This window comes from Lupinus angustifolius, chromosome LG02, assembly GCF_001865875.1.
Source record: "Lupinus angustifolius cultivar Tanjil chromosome LG02, LupAngTanjil_v1.0, whole genome shotgun sequence".
Classification (NCBI taxonomy): Eukaryota; Viridiplantae; Streptophyta; class Magnoliopsida; order Fabales; family Fabaceae; genus Lupinus; species Lupinus angustifolius.
This window is the reverse complement of record NC_032010.1, coordinates 2585847-2607198: the sequence shown is the minus strand read 5'-3', so window position 1 is coordinate 2607198 and position 21352 is coordinate 2585847. Positions and strand designations below refer to the sequence as shown.

At 31.3% G+C, this 21352-nt stretch overlaps 1 protein-coding gene and 1 long non-coding RNA gene across 2 annotated transcripts; both read left to right on the top strand.

Moving 5' to 3' along the window:
• Positions 3–454, top strand: LOC109332648. Its single transcript, XR_002105913.1, has 3 exons — positions 3–27; positions 137–245; positions 344–454. It is a non-coding gene; the product is annotated as an uncharacterized LOC109332648 (long non-coding RNA).
• LOC109332638 (probable polygalacturonase At3g15720) lies at positions 5500–7678 on the top strand. The gene is made up of 6 exons (XM_019567653.1): positions 5500–5655; positions 5804–5941; positions 6458–6610; positions 6931–6954; positions 7088–7464; positions 7574–7678. Exons 1-5 carry the CDS (start codon positions 5515–5517, stop codon positions 7346–7348), a joined length of 717 nt encoding a protein of 238 aa, XP_019423198.1. The 5' UTR covers positions 5500–5514; the 3' UTR covers positions 7349–7464; positions 7574–7678.

The following is a 21352-nucleotide window of genomic DNA, read 5'->3' as shown; positions in this document are numbered from 1 at the left end:
GGCTTGCGGACCTGGACATGGTATAAGGTATATACAAAATACATTATGAGTGAAATTATTTAATAAAATCGATGAAATTATTCAATCGAAAAGTATATATCATTTTCTCTTGCTTTTGTTGTGATAATGTATTCAGTATCGGAAGTCTAGGAAGAAATGGAGCTTATGCTACAGTAGAAAATGTACATGTGAGTGATTGCAATATTAGTGGAGCGACTAATGGAGTGAGAATAAAGACATGGCAGGTAAGAGTATATTGGTTTAGGTGAAGAATATGTATTACTATTTTACAACTCTATTATCTTATTTGTTTATCAATTTATTCCACTTTTCTTTGTTATAGGGAGGATCTGGTTACGTAAGAAATGTTACATTCCAAAAAATCACAATTACAAATACCAAAAACCCTATAATTATTAACCAGGACTATCAAGATATTATAATGAATGAATTCGCAAAGAAGGTAGTGCATATTATGAATTTGATTAAATGCATGATTGAATAAAACCCACATTTCATTTATATTGTATATTGGTATTTTGGTGTTAATTTAGTTTTCTTTGTATATGGAATAATGTTAACACAGGAATCAGGTGGACTTGAAATTAGTGGTGTGACATACAGACATGTGAAAGGAACTTCAGCTAGTAAGGTTGCAATTACTTTGGATTGTAACTCAAGTAAAGGATGTCATGACATCATCATGGATGATATTAACCTAACCTCAGGATCTTCATCTTCAATAACCACTGCTTCCTGCACCAATGCTAAGGGAAAAGCAACATCTGTTTCACCTGAAGTGTCTTGCTTAGAGAATCAAAAACCTAGTCTTTATTAGTTCTTTCAAACTATTCATTTTAAAATAAAATGGTGCCTGGATTTGTTTAGTTTTTATTTCCAGCACGATATATAGAGGAAGATTATATTCTATTACCTTTTTAGAACTCCATACAGTGTACTATCTAAAAAGTTCATAATAAAGAATGCTTTCCCCAATTATTGATTTGTTTTCTCTCTCTAACTTTATTATCTAACAATGAACTAATTCTAAACTTAAACTCTTATGTACAAAAATGCTAAAAGTTGTTGTACAAACAACAAAAAACGAAGATTTTATAACTACAAAGTGAACATGAAAAGAGTATATTGTATTCTAATGTGTTGGTGTCCACATATACATTTTAAGAGTTTAAGTTTAGAATTTAAAGTTTAGTGGAGAAAATTTAATGGAGAAAATTTATTGTGTTTGAGTTCGAGTAAAACTTGAACTTAATTTTCGGATTCGGGTTTGGTACCGTTGATACTCTACCCCAAACTCATTAGATATACTGTTGGGCGGACCTAAATTAGAAATAGTGATTGTGAAACACTCAAAGTCTCACCTCTTACATTAAAAATATTAGGGCTTAGGATGAGTAGTCAATCCGACCAGGTTTGCTACTCCAACAACTATCACACATTCACACTCAACGTTGTTCTCTGGCAGAGGATAATCCTCAAGGTGAGTATTTTGTCTTCACCATCTTCATTTCTTCTGTTTCCCCTGTTGTCTTTCCACAAAAATAGAAAAAATGGCCAAAGAAACATAAAACTAAATTGTTTCCCCCCATTAACAGAAACAGGAAAATAACCTATGGTGGAGAGTATTACTGTATTAGTGTGTATTGAGTATTGGATTAAATCAAGTTAACCTAATATTATAGTTATATAATAGTGAACCGTTTCTTCACAGTCTAGATAGTTAATAGGTTCAATGATTGAATAACCCTTTTAACAAATACACCTTTTGCAATCAGTTCTCTATATGGTTTGTGGTGTCTTCTAATCTCATAATCTTCCTTCCTTAAACTTTTATGTGAAAAACTAACTAGGGAGCCACCACTATTAAAATTGAGTTGGATCATTACTTGGAAGAGAATATTATAAAAAAGAACACCAAATTTTAATATTTTAAGTTGGTATAAGACAAATGAAGTAATGTATTCAACACTTCAATTAACTAGAAAATATTTATTAGTTATTCCTATTTCTACTGTAGCTTCTGAATTAACATTCAATTCAAGTGGTCAAATATTGAGCCATCATCACTGTTTACTTAGTTGGACTACATTAGAGATTTGATGTGTGCTAGGAGTTTGATATGGTCTCTTAAGAATGTTGGTAAACTTTTAAGTTATCAAAATATTAATTCAAGCATCATATTGTATAATATCTTATACTACTTAATATATTTTATCTTATCATTCTTTGTTTTCAATATTTCTAGGAAATTTGATTTGGAGTGTTGCACAAGAATATGCTATATTTTGAATGAAATGGAATAATGTATTTCATATTTCACTTGTTTTAAATTCTTTGTTTAATGAATATATATAATTTTGGCTTAAATTTTAATACAACTGAAGTGATGAACAATAATTTGAGTTATCATTTTGAAAATGTATAGTTGTTACTTACTGCATCTAGATATTGAAGAAGACTTATAATTTAGTATATTACATCTATGGAAGAAGACCTGTTATTTTTACTAAATTATGTTATTGTTACTGAATTATTGTTAATGCTGCTTCTAAATATATAGTAAATGTTGTTACTGAATCATGTGCTTTATTAGTTGTATTACTGAATTTTAGTATAGTTTCAGCAGTAAAAGGAAGTGAATGTAAAACGTGAAATGTTGTGATTTATTGCTTATTACTGGTATAGACACTTAAAATGTGGTGTGTTTTGCAACCTTTATTTTATTGTATTTTATTGAATATGATTACTCATAATGTATTTTTCTGATAATATGGTTAATGGAATGTGGCTATTGATAAATTATGTATTTTACTAGTATATGTGCATATTAGAATGTTATATTTAGATTAAGACATTCATGTATATTTAAATTAGATTGATTTTTTTTAAGGCAAGAGTGTTAAAGCACCCGATAATATATATTAAGGATAAAGATTACAAAGGAGTCTATTACAAATTTTTGAACCTAAAATTAGGCAATAGAAGTCTATTCCTATTGAACTCATAAGAAAGGAAGTGTGGAACTGAATTTCACCAAGAATCTGTTTTGGAAGTTACACAATAAGTTGCTAGTTTATCAGCATAAGAATTACCTTCTCTATAGATGTGAGAGACTTTGAAATTCAGAAATTGTAATATAATCTTGCAATGATCCCAATAATGTCTTAGCGTCCATGGAGGAACCATGTTGCCTTTGAAGATTTCCACAACCATACTCGAGTCACATTCTAACCAGATTGCATTCCAACCTTTAGATTTGGGTAGATGGATTGCAAAGATGGTTGTGGAAAGTTCAACATAAATAGAGTCTTGGATGCTAAGTTCAGCCTCCATGGAAACTTCTCAATGATTGGATAAGGTGCAAGACTAAACTTGCAACAATGAACTATACAATTACCCCTATCTTTAGGGAAGGTAACACTTGTGCAGATAAATTGGCATCTTATGGAATTGTTTCACGAACAAACAATGTATGGCATTCAATTCCTATTTTTATTTTTGGCAAATACACTAGGAACATATTGAGCATGCCCAACTATTGTTTTAGGAATATGTAACTTTCACATTGTCACTTGTAACCTTCTTATTATATATATATCGGGTGTAGTTACACATTTGTTTTAAGAAAAATAGTATAAAAAAAAATGAAGAAAGTATATTTGCTTCAATATATGTGATTTAAAGATTTATTGTTTTATTTATTTTTGCCTTAAAGAACAAAAATAATGATCTACAACCCCATTCTTCTTTTAAAAAGTTCATTGACTTCCGTTATAATTTATCACTTTTGTGCTTGCCACTTCTTTCCCTTTCTTGCATTATTAGAGTTAATTTTTTATATCTTAATATATTTAATAATAATTAATTATACAGTTTTGTTTATTTTTTATTTCAATGGAGTAACATTTATTGAGAGGACAGTCATAAACCCCAAAAAAAATTCTTTCTTTATTAAAAAAGTGAAGACATACTCTTGGTAGTACCAAAATAATAATAATTATTTTTGCAATTTATTAAAAAATTTCATTTATAATCAGTAATTAAATAATTGAAATGTTAATATTAATAACTAAATAATTATAAAAGTTATTTTAAATATGGAATGCGACTCATTCCATATTCCTCCCACCTCAAAGTTGATATGTTGTTTTAGTAGTTAGTATTGTCTTTGCCATCTATAAAAGTCAGACGTTGATTCACGACCAATATAGTCTTTTTGCTATTAATTTCCTTTAAATTGATTAAATAAATATTTTAATTGAAATTTAATATTACTAAATGTTTTCCATAAAATTGATAATTGGAAGAATGGTCGCAATTTGTATCTCCTATATAGTCTTGACTTTCCTAGCATAGAGATACGTAGGGTCAATATAAAGTCTTGTTATACATAATAACAAGAATATTTCTTTTGCATTTTGTTTTAACAATTACCTTTTTAATCAAATAAATTTTCGATATAATTAGTCCATACAATTAGCGAGGGTATCACTTTATTAGGATCAGATCGAGTGTTAATACCATATTTTATCCATAATCGAACCACAAGTTCCAAATTGTGGTTAAATGCCCATATTTTTCAAATTAGGCATAAAATATAGTGTTCTATGTTTAGATCTCAAAAAATATTGTGGCCACTCCAAGTTATTTGGAAGAGGTTGGAATTTTATTCAACATCTCCCTAAGATGTGTAATAGATTATCCATTGAATATGGGTCACAACGATTTGCGACTCTGTTGAAACATTTTTTATAAGAAAGTCACACATAGAGTCGTTGATTGCATGGATCTAAGTATCCTTCTTCTTCTTTAAGCCTTATTTATTCCTCTGTATTTATTTTAATCATTATTTATAGACATTCATATCTCATTTGTTTTGCATCGATGCGATATAAATGAGAAATTGGGAGGATTTTTATTAGTCGAAATGAATCATACCTTTGTGTTTGGTTTGGTCACTGAGTTGTACTAAAAAATGAATAAAGCCAAACTTATACACCCTAGAAAAAAATGATTTGGCCATATATGAAATTGTAAGAAAAGAAGAAAATTAGACCCATTTAGAAAAACTCATAAAATAATAACAATAACATTGAAAAGGATACCCTTGATTAGATAAAAAACATTAAAGAATTTTTCAACTAAAATATCCTTATTTATTTCCAAAGACCAAAAACAAATCGAAATACTATTGATGTTAATAATTATTGACTGAATGTAAAATTAGAAGATAAAAAGAAGAAAATTAGACCCATTTAGAAAAAAAACCATGGAATAATAATAACACAAAGGAATGAAAGATCCAATTAACTCAATCAGCAGTTGTATTTGAGAATTAAGTAAAGTCATTTTCATATATGAAATAATTAGACCCAATTAATGAAAAGTAAAATTTGAAACTCAATCTCGTAGTTTGGATTATAAATAATCAATTTATACTATGAAAATTTCATCTTACACATTCACAACCATAGTTCTCAAAAAATATTCATCATGCAACGTCTTCTTGTCACTTTTTTCATCTTTTCCTTTGCTTCATTCTGTTCATGTAGCAGACCATTAGAAGCTATTCCAAATGCTTGCAGTGTAATGGATTATGGCGCTATTGGAGATGGCATCACTGATGATTCTAAAGTAAAGAATTGTTTAAGTGTTCTATGTTTATATGAATAAATTATTTTTTCACCAATGAAAAATGCAGTAATATCTGATTTTCACATTCTAAGTTTTGTTCTTTTTAAATTTACTTATGGGAATTAATAATTAATATATGCAATGCAAGGCTTTTCTGAAAGCATGGGATGCAGCTTGTGCAATGAGTGGTAGTATTGGGACCGTTGTGGTGCCACAAGGAAAAACATTTTTGTTGAAGCCTCTAAAGTTCACTGGTCCATGCAAATTTTCTTCAATTAATTTTAAGGTAAGAAAATGTGTGACCCTTACTTATATTTTAGTATATTGTTTTATACTTACATATTCCTCTTTTGGAGATATTTTACTATGTTGATAGTGACATGAAGTTTCATTTTGTGATATATTTTTGTATTATCAATAGTATCCTCTAACTCTTTGTGTTAGAAATTAATCTCTTTCAAAATTCGTGAAAACACTTACTAGTGTCGCATCCAAAAATTGAAAATTTTATCCGTTTGATTATCTTTGGAATCTAATTGAATCTTTTACCCCTAGGCAAATATTTTGTTTGTTCATTTTATGATGTTTAAAAAAAACACTATTTACACCACAAATGAATTACACATAATTTTTATAAAATATTAGACATACAGAATGTTAATGTAAATATATGTTATGATGTTTTCATTTCAAGCTTAAAAATATAAGTATGAATGAAATATTAATTGGGTAACCAAGTAGGTATTTCATTTCTTTAAATATTTTCTAACCCATTATCCTTGTTCCAATATGAAAATATAAGCTTGAAGGTAACATTGTTGCACCAATGAGCACTGATGCATGGACCAAGGGTGACAAGACAAAGTGGATTGAGTTCAGTGACATAGATAGCCTTGTCATAAATGGAGGTGGACAAGTCAACGGCCGTGGTTCTGTTTGGTGGAAATCTTGCCATGTGTGTAATTGTATTTTAGTCATCATATTTTCACATTCTTAAAAATAATTCTTATATTTCAAAAATTATGTTATACTCAATTAATTGATTCATATTATAAGGTGTTTTTGACACTATTATTCACATTAAGTATGATAGTTATTTTTCTTTATTTTTAAAAATATCACAAATTCCTTATATCTAATTTTTGAACATATGACCATCATGAAGAAAACATTATGTAGAAAAATACAATGTAACTTAGTGAAAACATATTTTATTTCTAGAGTGTGATTTATTACTATAGCTAGAAGTAACAAGTATTGTTTTTTTCTTTTCAGGATGACTACTGCAAAAGACCAAAAGTAAGTTATATATAATATACTACAAAAATTTACAAAATAACTACTCATTAATAACATAAGTTGATTCTCTAGATATTGAATCTTGCTAGAGAAACTCTTATTTTGTATATGAATAATTTATTTCATTGTGCAGGCTCTATCTTTTCAAAATTGTAACAATCTTCAACTAAGTGATACACAGCATATTGATAGTCCAAAGGGTCATATATCTATAACCAAATCAGATAATGTTATAGTATCCAATCTCATTATTACTGCACCTGAGTATAGCAAAAACACTGATGGAATTGACATTAGTGGATCAAACCACATTGTAATCAAAAAGTGTACCATTGCTACCGGTAAGTGGTGTATTAAATATTTTGGACCACCACATTCGATGCCACATAAATGAGAAATTGAGAATATTTTTTATTGTATTTTAATAGGAGATGATTGTATTGCCATCGGCAATGACACATCAAATATTGATATTACTAATATAGCTTGTGGACCCGGCCATGGTATAAGGTACATATAAAATATATTATTATCAGCGGAATTTGATAAAACTGATTAAATTAATCGATTGAAAAATGTATCTCACTTTATCTTGCTTTTGTTGTGACCATGTATTCAGCATTGGAAGTCTCGGAAGGTATGGAGCTTATGATACAGTAGAAAATGTATATGTTAGTGATTGCAATATTCGTGGAGCGACTAACGGAGTGAGAATAAAGACATGGCAGGTAAGAACATATTGGATTAGCTAAAGAATATGTATTACTATTTTGAAACTCAATTATCTTATTTGTTTATGAATTTATTCCACTTTTATTTAATTTCTTACAGGGAGGATCTGGTTATGTAAGGAATGTTACTTTCGAAAAAATTACAATTACGAATACCAAGAACCCTATAATTATTAATCAAGACTATCAAGATACTGTAATGAAGGAATTCAAAAAGAAGGTAGTGCATATTATGAATTTGAATAAGTGCACCAATGAACCAACCCCATATTTTATTTATATTTTATAATGGTACTTTGGTGTTAATTTAGTTTTCTTTGTATATGAAATAATGTTAATATAATACAGGGATCAGGCGGACTTGAAATTAGTGGTGTGAGATTCAAAGATGTGAAAGGAACTTCAGCTAGTAAGGTTGCAATTACTTTGGATTGTAACTCAAGTAAAGGATGTCATGACATCATCATGGATGATATTAACCTAACCTCAGAATCTTCACCTTCAGAAATCACTGCATCCTGCACCAATGCTAATGGAGAAGAAACATCTGTTTCACCTAAAGTATCTTGCTTGGAAAATAAAACACCTAGTTCTTATTAGTTCTCTCGCACTATTAATTTCTAAAAATAAAATGGTGCATTGGATTTTGTTTAGGGTATTTCCAACACGATATATAGAGGAAAAATACGTTATTTTACTTTCCTAGAGATCCATGGAGTGTACTATCTAAAACAATATATTAAATAATTCTTCCCCCATTTATTGATTTGTTTTTATCTCTAAATTTATTATCTAACAATTACCTAATTTTGAACTTAAATTTTTATATACTCAAAGTACTAAAAGTTCTTGTACAAAAAACAAAAAACATAGATTACTACAAAATGAACACGAAAAGAGTATAATGTATTATAATTTCTGATCTATTGGTTTCCACAATGTGAATAGAATTGGGTGACAATAGGCTATTATCAAGATCTATTTTGAAAGAGCATTCGATTTTATTTCTTGGAACAACCTTGACCACATGATTTCTCGTTTGGGATTCTTCCAAAGATGGAGAAAATGGATTATGGAATGCTTGACCACAACAACAACCTCAATCCTCATTAACGGTAGTCCTACAAAGGAGATTAATCTCCAATATGGTTTGCGTCAAGGAGATACTTTATCCCCATTTCTCTTCTTAATTGTGCTAGAAGACCTCTCTAGTCTCTTGAGAGAAGCCATCTCACAACATCTTTTCACTTCTTACAAGGAGGGACTCGACAATGTCAATGTCTCCCTCCACCAATTTGCTGACGATGCATTCCTGATTAGCGACTACTTCGAGCAAAATGTTTTGGCCCTGAAAAACATTATGAGATTGTTTGAGCTTTCATATGGTCTTAAAATAAATATTACCAAAGCGGGAAGATGGTTCACAACTACTATGTTTTCTTTGCTATCAATCCTCTTTCAATTTATTGAATAAATTATTTTGATAAATATTAATACTACTAAATTTTCTCATTAAAATTGAGAATTAGAACTAAAACTGTAATTATTATCGTCTTTTTCGTGACAGACCTTCCACGACCTAAGGAAAAGTTTTAGGGTTTTTGGGGTGACCCTATCCTCTCATGACATTTTGTTGTTGACGTCACATTTTTTCAAACAAAATACAAAACTACCCTTTTTGCTCAATGTTGGAAGATTGATCTTCAAACCAAAATCTTGCATCTGGGGTGGATTATGGATGAGATGAAGTATTAGTATCATGTACATTTGTTATTAAATTGTATCATCGATAATCTTAATGAATTAAAGGAAACATTAATAAAAACATTTATTAATTGCTAAACAAGTAACTGCCTAAACTGATGTAAAGTTTTTTTGATGAAATGTCACTGTGAGATGGATTGGTTGAGTCCGAGTCAGCAGCTTGGCCCGTGTCTTGGCTGTGTAGGCCAATCTCTCGGTCAGATGGCCATTCTTCTTGGCCATTGTTGTTGTCTTTTAGAGCATGTATTTGGCCACTATTCGGCCTTGACTCACTTGATATTTCAACACTCCCAACCTCCTCTAAGGTAAGCTCCCTTGCTCTCCCCAAAACAAGGACCCAGACTGATAGGGAAAAGTCCTTTGCTCTGGTCCTCAGAAACATTTGTGACGTCTCAATATCTCAGCTCTCACAACCTTGCGTCAAAGGGGATGTCATAGCAATAATAATCCCTATGGAAGAGTATCTAGCTGGTCTAAGTAGACGAAAAAATCATCTTCATGGTAGACTGATCCTATCGAAAGGGGATGCTCCAATTATGTTCACAGATCTAAATTCCAAGCTTACGAACTAATGGAGCATGATAGGTAACATGAGTATGATTTCATTAGGAATGTGTTTATATGATTTCTCCTTCTCATCAAGTGAAGACATGATGTGAACGTTGTGTGCCACATGCTGTTGGATCTTGATACCAAGTTTCTCACGTCTCTAGCTTTGGACTCCTAATTTTAACACAAGTCTTAAAAAACTAACACATTCTCAATGTTGGATGAGAATATTGGGCCTCCCCTTAGAATATTGGAATACAAGGATCATCTTCTCCATTGTAGTGGGATTGGCATGTCAATCTCTCTTGATGAGGCAACAAAGTGTAGGATATTTGGCATTTTGCCCGAGTCCTTGTTGATAAAGATCTAAAGGTAGATCTCCATAATTAGGTTTCAGTGGAAAGAGAAGGTTTTGCCTTATTTGTTTTGGTTAAATACGAAAGTTCATACTGATCTTATCCATCTCGAACATAAATATCTGCGTAAAAAATATTTGTTTTTTAAACCAATATAGCAATAAGATAATATAAATAAGAAATATATTTTATTTAGTACACTAAATTTTTAAGTTTTGTTTAATTTATTAGAATAACATGAAAAAAGGTAATGATACTACTTGGTATGAGTTGCTGCATGAAGGCAAGAAATGTAAAAACCATAAACACAAACTATAAGTAACTTGTAAATTCAAATGCAAAACAAAAATAAATTTATTTTGTGTAAATTTGAAATTTAAATTTAAGTAATTTATCAATTAAAATGTGTTTAAATAGATATTGATATATACGACTAATAAGTCATCAATCATTTATGTGGATTAACTTTATTTGAGAATGAATTATTGTAAATATCTAATTTTGTCTCACTCATTTTTTACATTTTTATAAACATAAAAGTGAATAAGATAAATAATAAAAATAAAAAATGAACAATCGTATTCTACTTATTTTTTATTATTTTATAGAGTCATATATTTAGCTTTTCCCATTTATGGATATTACATTTTTTAGGCACACACCAAATTCATTGAAGAAAAAAATATACAAGAAGGATTACAAGAGGATAGCAAAAGCAATGAAAGTCAATTTGCTGAAAATCCACAAAGAAAAAACCAAGAAATGTAGGGAAAACCAAAACTACCCTAAAAACCACTAAATCCTTAACATCAACAAAAGAATTTGCACACCAGCAAACTCAAACCAAGCTATCTTATGGATATTACATTAATTTTTATGACTTTTAAAATTAATAAATTATTGTTATCATAAAAAGAATATTTTTTAGATGTAATATAATCAATTTTATACTATTTAATTGTTTAATTCTTAATAAGCAGTAATAAAAAAAATTGGATGTCAGAGATTTTTTTTCAATAATTCACTGTTTTAAAAAAATTATTTAATCACAAATTATGAATTATTTAACGAAATATTATGAAATAAATTAACAAACCGTTATAAGTCTCGCTGCTAAACAATAATTCTATACAAATAATTCATTTTTTTCACAATTAACTCATCTAAAGATTTAATATAAAAAAGCTAATCGAATGCTTTGCTTCACGAATTGATGAGTGATTTAAAGATTAATGCAATAAAGTAAGCCTAATAAAATAAAATGATGTAAGTATACTTGTTTTATTTATTGTCCCTTCGGGGACAACCAATAAAATTGGAATGATACAGAGAAGATTAGCGTGGCCCATGCGCATGGATGACACGCCCAAATCGAGAAATGGTCCAAATTTTTTGATTGAAGGGATGATGAAAAAAACTCTCTAATAGGTTTGGCTCCAACTTTCTTAGAATACTTCGTCTTCTTCACCATGAACTCTACAACTGCATTTATACCGTGGAGCTTCCTGGGAGACATGAACAAGGGGTATCACGCTGAGTCTGTCGCTCAACAAGAGTCTCCAATCTCTCCAAGGAAAAAGTCTTTTGCCGAAGCTCTAAAGTCCTCATGTGACATAACTACTTCACAACTACCCCAACCTTGCATAAAAGAGGATGTTATTGCCATCAAAATACCCGAAGAGGAGTACCAATCAGGACTACAAAGATGCAAAAGCCATCTTTATGGAGGACTCGTTCTGTCCAAGGAAGACTCCCCCCTAAAGTTTACAAATCTGAAAAACAAGCTCCAAGCTTTGTGGAGCATGATTGGTAAATGGTCTATGATCTCCCTTGGTAAAAGCTTTTACGATTTTGCAGTTTCTTCAATGGAAGACATGAGAAGTGTTTGCTCCGTGGGCTCTTGGAGTTTGAAGCCTGGATTCCGCAGATTATTTCTTTGGTCACCTGATTTCAATCCAAACCTGCAAAAACTCTCACAAGTCAATGTTGGATCAAGATACACAACCTTCCACAAGAGTATTGGAGCCGTAGAATAATATTCTCTATTGCATGGGGTATAGGAACCCCAATCTCTCTGGATGAAGCTACTCACACCAGATCTTTTGGCCATTTTGCTAGAGTAATTGTGGAAATCAACTTAAAGGCAAAATTACTAGACCAAATCCATGCTGAAAGAGAAGGTTTTGCTTTTTTTTTTGTCTCCATTGAATAGGAAAACTTTCCAAATTTCTGTTAAGGATGTCAAGCCGTTGGACACATGGTTGCTCTTAGAGTCGTAGAACTAACAAAAACCAGGAGGCAGTGATCACTATAAAAAATGTGAATAAAAACAAGGACCCGAACCTCCTCTAAGGGGTTGAATAGGTGTAGCGGTTATCAATCACCACTTCTTGAACCAAAACCCAACTTCTGCAAACAGCCCAGTTAATCGATTAACACCTAGTCTTAATCGATTAACTCATGCACAGAACAGAATGACCAGAGAGGTAGATTACACAGTTATTTTAAAACAATTGAACAGAGATAATGCATATATTTTTAGGCACAAATAATAAGCATATGGCAGTAAACAAATATCCAGAATATTAGCTACAAATTCAATTTATAGCAGCAAGAAACTAAAAGAAAATTCAAAGAGAAAAATAGTGCCCAAGTGGATTTTTATCCTGGTTCGTTTGTGGTCCACTGCAAACTAATCAATGCACCCCCTTCTGATCTAAGGAGATTTTCTTCTTCACAATATTGATTTAAAGTATGAATACACACACCAATTAAATTACAAGCACATATGGCGTTTCTTTCTTTCTTGAAATCTAGGACCCCTAAATCCTTGGTTTGACTCTACCCTTCGCATGAGAAAACCTTTCTCACGAAACAGCTTTAGCCAATATTCTTGTCCTCAAATCAAGACCTCCTAGCCTTCGTGAAGAACCTCAATCTCTATGGTGATCTGACACCAAGAGACTAATCCAGAAATACACAAAGAACAGGTTATACAGTAAGGTATACTAAACACAATAATGCTTGGAATATAACAAGAAAAGATCTAAAGACTAACCCACTCACTAATCACTCAAGCCATCAAGAATCATGTAAGTTAATCAAACAGAAATCAGATAATCTCTCTATCAATCTATATAATGCATTAACATGTGAGCAAGATAAGAATGAGCATATGAAATATGTAAAAACAGTATGCAAGAATTCATAACTCAATTCAACATAAAAACTCTCTTCTCACACATGCAACTCTCTTGTAAAAACAGTAAGAAAAATGCAAAATGCTCTCTAAAATCATCCCTATACAATAGAATGCAATGCTATAGTTTTATGAACGTTGCCTCTTATTTATAGCAAGTAGTTTAGGCAGTTAGATTCATTGCAAACAATTAAACGGTTGAAACATAAATCAGTTATAATAAATAACTTACCTGTTAATCGATTAAGGCTACCCGTTAATCGATTAACCATGCAACAGAATAACACAAAAAACAGTTGTAACGGAAAACACTGATTTAACAGAAAAGTAGTTGAGTTAATTGATTAAGTCAGCACGTTAATCGATTAACTAGCACATTAAAGTACATGTTTCAAAAGGTAAACTTAGCATACATTATGCACAAATTATATACATGTTCTAAAAATTATATTATGCCTAATATGCAATATAACATGTATGAATAATGCATGAACATACAATTAACTACCTGATATGTCTCATGGATATGATATGACAATTAAGATGGCTTGAGAGGCTAGAACCTGGTTCACCTAACCTATACTCACTTACTACGACACATCCCAGACTACTTAGAATATTGTCTCTAATTATTATCCTAGTCTAGATATGACCAAATGAGCATAAGGTATGTTGATTGTTGAGCTATCTTCAAGCTTTAATAGAACCTTGTCTTCATCAAAACATAGGCAAAGAATTTCTAGTGCTATCCTTGACATTTTGTACTTTCATACTTGAGCTTTCAGAATGCTATTTTTGCTGAGTTTCATGCAGCAATGCATGTTGTGACCATTGCTTCTAATAAAGGTTGGCAAAACTTATGGATTGAAGTAGACTCAATGCTGCTTTTGGAAATTTTTAGTGGTAAATCTCAGCCTCCATGGAAACTTCTCAATGATTGGATAAGGTGCAAGACTAAACTTGCAACAATGAACTATACAATTACCCCTATCCTTAGGGAGGGTAACACTTGTGCGGATAAATTGGCATCTTATGGAATTGTTTCACGAACAAACAATGTATGACATTCAATTCCTATTTTTATTTTTGGCGAATACACTAGGAATAGATTGAGCATGGCCAACTATTGTTTTAGGAATATGTAACTTTCACATTGTCACCTGTAACCTTCTCATTATATATATATCGGGTCTAGTTACACATTTGTTTTAAGAAAAATAGTAAAAAAAAAAATGAAGAAAGTATATTTGCTTCAATATATGTGATTTAAAGATTTATTGTTTTATTTATTTTTGCCTTAAAGAACAAAAATAATGATCTACAACCCCATTCTTCTTTTAAAAAGTTCATTGACTTCCGTTATAATTTATCACTTTTGTGCTTGCCACTTCTTTCCCTTTCTTGCATTATTAGAGTTAATTTTTTATATCTTAATATATTTAATAATAATTAATTATACAGTTTTGTTTATTTTTTATTTCAATGGAGTAACATTTATTGAGAGGACAGTCATAAACCCCAAAAAAAATTATTTCTTTATTAAAAAAGTGAAGACATACTCTTGGTAGTACCAAAATAATAATAATTACTTTTGCAATTTATTAAAAAAATTTCATTTATAATCATTAATTAAATAATTGAAATGTTAATATTAATAACTAAATAATTATAAAAGTTATTTTAAATATGGAATGCGACTCATTCCATATTCCTCCCACCTCAAAGTTGATATGTTGTTTTAGTAGTTAGTATTGTCTTTGCCATCTATAAAAGTCAGACGTTGATTCACGACCAATATAGTCTTTTTGCTATTAATTTCCTTTAAATTGATTAAATAAATATTTTAATTGAAATTTAATATTACTAAATGTTTTCCATAAAATTGATAATTGGAAGAATGGTCGCAATTTGTATCTCCTATATAGTCTTGACTTTCCTAGCATAGAGATACGTAGGGTCAATATAAAGTCTTGTTATACATAATAACAAGAATATTTCTTTTGCATTTTGTTTTAACAATTACCTTTTTAATCAAATAAATTTTCGATATAATTAGTCCATACAATTAGCGAGGGTATCACTTTATTAGGATCAGATCGAGTGTTAATACCATATTTTATCCATAATCGAACCACAAGTTCCAAATTGTGGTTAAATGCCCATATTTTTCAAATTATGAATTATTTAACGAAATATTATGAAATAAATTAACAAACCGTTATAAGTCTCGCTGCTAAACAATAATTCTATACAAATAATTCATTTTTTTCACAATTAACTCATCTAAAGATTTAATATAAAAAAGCTAATCGAATGCTTTGCTTCACGAATTGATGAGTGATTTAAAGATTAATGCAATAAAGTAAGCCTAATAAAATAAAATGATGTAAGTATACTTGTTTTATTTATTGTCCCTTCGGGGACAACCAATAAAATTGGAATGATACAAAGAAGATTAGCATGGCCCATGCGCATGGATGACACGCCCAAATCGAGAAATGGTCCAAATTTTTTGATTGAAGGGATGATGAAAAAAACTCTCTAATAGGTTTGGCTCCAACTTTCTTAGAATACTTCGTCTTCTTCACCTTGAACTCTACAACTGCATTTATACCGTGGAGCTTCTTGGGAGACATGAACAAGGGGTATCACGCTGAGTCTGTCGCTCAACAAGAGCCTCCAATCTCTCTAAGGAAAAATTCTTTTGCCCAAGCTCTAAAGTCCTCATGTGACATAACTATTTCACAACTACCCCAACCTTGCATAAAGGGGGATGCTATTGCCATCAAAATACCTAAAAAGGAGTACCAATCAGGACTACAAAGATGCGAAAGCCATCTTCATGGATGACTCATTCTGTCTAATGAAGACTCCCTCCTAAAGTTTACAAATCTGAAAAATAAGCTCCAAGCTTTGTGGAGCATGATTGGTAAATGGTCTATGATCTCCCTTGGTAAAAGCTTTTACGATTTTGCATTTTCTTCAATGGAAGACATGAGAAGTGTTTGCTCTGTGGGCTCTTGGAGGTTGAAGCCTGGATTCCGCAGATTATTTCTTTGGTCACCTGATTTCAATCCAAACCTGCAAAAACTCTCACAAGTCAATGTTGGATCAAGATACACAACCTTCCACAAGAGTATTGGAGCCGTAGAATAATATTCTCTATTGCATGGGGTATAGGAACCCCAATCTCTCTGGATGAAGCTACTCACACCAGATCTTTTGGCCATTTTGCTAGAGTAATTGTGGAAATCAACTTAAAGGCAAAATTAATAGACCAAATCCATGTTCAAAGAGAAGGTTTTGCTTTTTTTGTCTCCATTGAATACGAAAACTTGCCAAATTTCTTTCAAGGATGTCAAGCCATTGGACACATGGTTGCTCTTAGTGTCGTAGAACTAACAAAAATCAGGAGGCAAATGTGACTATAAAAAATGTGAATAAAAAACCAAAGGTGGTGGAGAAATCAACAAAGGAGGATGAGGTTAATGATCTGATGATTAATTTGGAAATTGCTAAAGAGGTGGAGGAAAATCTTCAAAACTTGGAAAGGCTGGTAATCACGCCAGATTCCAGGGACAATCTTGATATTCAAATTGAGAATGTGTTGGTTAACCCAATGGTTGAGAATTCTATTGAAGAAGTTGAATCTGATACACAAAGTGACAACATCATAGTCCAAGAGACAGCTAAATTATACCATATTGTAGCTAATGATAGCCGTATAGTGGGTAGGCTTTGGGCCGATGATGAGAACAATGAGGAAGTGGAGGAGGACTTTACTATGGTTCTTAACATATCATAAAAGAAAAAGGGTGAAAAAGAGAGGTCAATCACCAAAGGTGTATCAAACTAGAAAAGGTGGTTATCTTAACATTCCTAAATGAGAGTTCTCTATTAGAATTGTAGGAGATTATTTTTTTATTTTATTTTAATAGGAGATGATTGCATTGCCATCGGCAATGGCACATCAAATATTGCTATTACTAATATAGCTTGTGGACCCGGCCATGGTATAAGGTACATATAAAATACATTATTATCAGCGGAATTTGATAAAAATGATTAAATTAATCAATTGAAAAATGTATCTCACTTTCTCTTGCTTTTGTTGTGACCATGTATTCAGCATTGGAAGTCTCGGAAGATATGGAGCTTATGATACAGTAGAAAATGTATATGTTAGTGACTGCAATATTCGCGGAGCGACTAATGGAGTGAGAATAAAGACATGGCATGTAAGAACATATTGGATTAACTGAAGAATATGTATTACTATTTTGCAACTCAATTATCTTATTTGCTTATGAATTTATTACACTTTTTTTTAATTTCTTACAGGGAGGATCTGGTTATGTAAGAAATGTTACTTTCGAAAAAATTACAATTACGAATACCAAGAACCCCTATAATTATTAATCACGACTATCAAGATACTGTAATGAAGGAATTCAAAAAGAAGGTAGTGCATATTATGAATTTGAATAAGTGCACCATTGAACCAGCCCCATATTTTATTATTTATATTTTATAATGGTACTTTGGTGTTAATTTAATTTTCTTTGTATATGAAATAATGTTAATATAATATAGGGATCAGGAGGACTTGAAATTAGTGGCGTGAGATTCAAAGATGTGAAAGGAACTTCAGCTAGTAAGATTGCAATTACTTTGGATTGTAACTCAAGTAAAGGATGTCATGACATCATCATGGATGATATTAACCTAACCTCGAAATCTTCACCTTTAGAAATCAATGCTTCTTGCACCAATGCTAATGGAAAAGAAACATCTGTTTCACCTAAAGTGTCTTGCTTGGAGAAGAAAACACCTAGTTCTTATTAATTCTCTCCCACTATTAATTTCTAAAAATAAAATGGTGCAGTGGATTTTGTTTAGGGTTTTTCCAACACGATATATAGAGGAAAAGTGCATTCTTTTACTTTCTTAGAGATCCATGGAGTGTACTATCTAAAACATTATATTAAATAATTCGTCCCCCATTTATTGATTTGTTTTTCTCTCTAAATTTATTATCTAGCAATTACCTATTTTTGAACTTAAATTTTTATATACTCAAAATGCTAAAAGTTCTTGTACAAACAGCAAAAAACATAGATTACTACAAAATGAATACGAAAAGAGTATATTGTATTATAATTTCTAATCTATTCTATTGGTTTCCACAATGTGAATAGAATTGGGTGACAATATACTATTATCAAGATCTATTTCGAAAAAACATTCGATTCTATTTCTTGGAACATCCTTGACCACATGATTTGTCGTTTGGGATTCTTCCAAAGATGGAGAAAATGGATTATGGAATGCTTGACCACAACAACAACCTATATCCTCATTAACGGTAGTCCTACAAAAGGAGATTAATCTCCAATATGGTTTGCATCAAGGAGATCCTTTATCCCCATTTCTCTTCTTAATTGTGGTAGAAGACCTCTCTAGTCTCTTGAGACAAGCCATCTTGCAACGTCTTTTCAATTCTTACAAGGAGGGACTCGACGATGTCAATGTCTCCCTCCATCAATTCGCTGATGATGCATTCCTGATTAGCGACTACTTCAAGCAAAATGGTTTGGCCCTGAAAAACATTATGAGATTGTTTGCGCTTTCATCTGGTCTTAAAATAAATATTACCAAAGCGGGAAGATGGTTCACAACTACTATGATCTCTATGCTATCAATCCTCTTTCAATTTATTGAATAAATTATTTTGATAAATATTAATACTTGTTAGGTATCTCTGGCGGAATACACCTCGAGGGGGGGTTGAATATGTATGGCGGAGCTCAAGTTCCACTTTTCTGGTTTTTACACACTTGCTGAAAAATGTCCAGTTAATCGATTAACCACTAGGCTTAATCGATTAAATCTAAACAGAACCAGAATGATCAGAACAACAACTTGCACAGTTATTAACCAACACACAAAGAGATATACAATAGATACTTTTATGCAAGATTAAAAAGAACATAGAAAGGTACAAGCATGCAAAATATCAGCTCTAGACTCGCATAAAACATTTTGAAATATAAAAGAGAAAATGATAGAAAAGATTGCGCAGGGATTTTATCCTAGTTCGTTTTCCTGTCCACTACAAAACTAGATCAAGTCTTCCCATCTGATATGAGAGATTTTCCTTCTTCACTATAGAACACAATGTACATTACATACACGCTACCAAATACAAGACTTGAACGCTCCTTTCTTGGAACCCAAAGAACTTCGTCACCTTGGTTTGACCTTTCCAAAAACCGTCTCCAAGAAAACCTTTCTTGCTGCGATTCGGCCCCAGCCAAGGTATCGCTCTTTATCCCAAGACCTCCAAGTCTTTGTGTGAAGAACACCTTACCTAACCGCAGCTAGGATTTTCCCAATCCTTGAATAACAATGCATTGAGTTATGAATGAGTACTTAATACTCGCATATTACAATAAAGATCAAAGCCTAAAACCTAAACAAGAACTCACAAGACGTCCTAGTCTAATATGAATGTTCATGCATGAGGTTTCTGAAAATATGCAATCATAAAGAACTATCTCTTTTTCTTTATAAGAAACACAAGAATGATGCAAGAAAGTTTTTCAAAGAATCATGCAATATGAATATGCAAATTAAAGCTCTAACATGATCTAATCTTTCTCCTAATGCAACACTCTCTAATAGTTTCTAACAATGATGATCAATTTTCTTTTATCTATGTTTTCCACTCTTAACCATTTCTGCAATTTGCCAGAATTTATACAAAACAAATTTTGCCTCTAAAAACGGTTTTTTCAGTTATGCAGTTGAAACATAAGAAAACAGACACGTTAATCGATTAAGCCATGGGGTTAATCGATTAAACAGTGTAACATGATTTAAAACAAAAAAAATTGAGTTATTCGATTAAGTCACCATGTTAATCGATTAACCAGCATATTAAAACACATGATTCAAAAGACAAACTACTCATATGTTATGCTTAAGATTATCTATCTAGACTCCAGATTTCAATCCGAGCTTGGCCAAGATAATTGGCTTGCATCTAGAGTATAGCTCAAAAATTACGTTCTCATAGTAGGAGGGAATGAAATTCTCATTGCTATGGATGCTGCAACAAACAAAATTACTCTTGCTAAATTAACGTGTACATAATCTAACCTAAAATAAAAAAAACCTGGAATATAGGGGGAAAGCAAAACAAAAAATGAAAAAAAAAATAATTTGCCATTTAACACCTCATCCATTATAATTGGTGTTTGCATGGCTTAAGCAAAGTCATTTGTTACCTCAAATTATCTATTTGTTAGAGTTAGCTCATTGCAAGGATCAAATAAACAAGAATGAGTACATAATTGAACTCAACCCATCCCCACAAAACTGATGAAAAACATTAAGTGATTAAACCCAAAAAAAGCTATTTCAAGGGAGTGAATGAGTCATAGTCATGACTCATAAGACAATTTAAAAGTGGGACCCTACACCTTTCATATATCATGGACTTCAACTCCAAATTCCAAACTCATGTTATGTTTAACAAAGATCCTAGGTCCTAAAAAGTTCATATTCCAATATTTCAAGTTAATTAAATCTCATTAAATAATATAAAAGTTTATTTTATTTTATTTTGTAATTTTTCTTTTTAAATATGTGATAACTTTTAATTGATTTGAGATACAATAAGATATAAAAGTGAGACAAGTGATCACTATCCATGTTTTGTTACCTTTTCTTTCTCTTGCTTTTGTTTGCGTTGGCACTCTCTTGATCTCACTATTTTTTATCATTGGCACCAACCT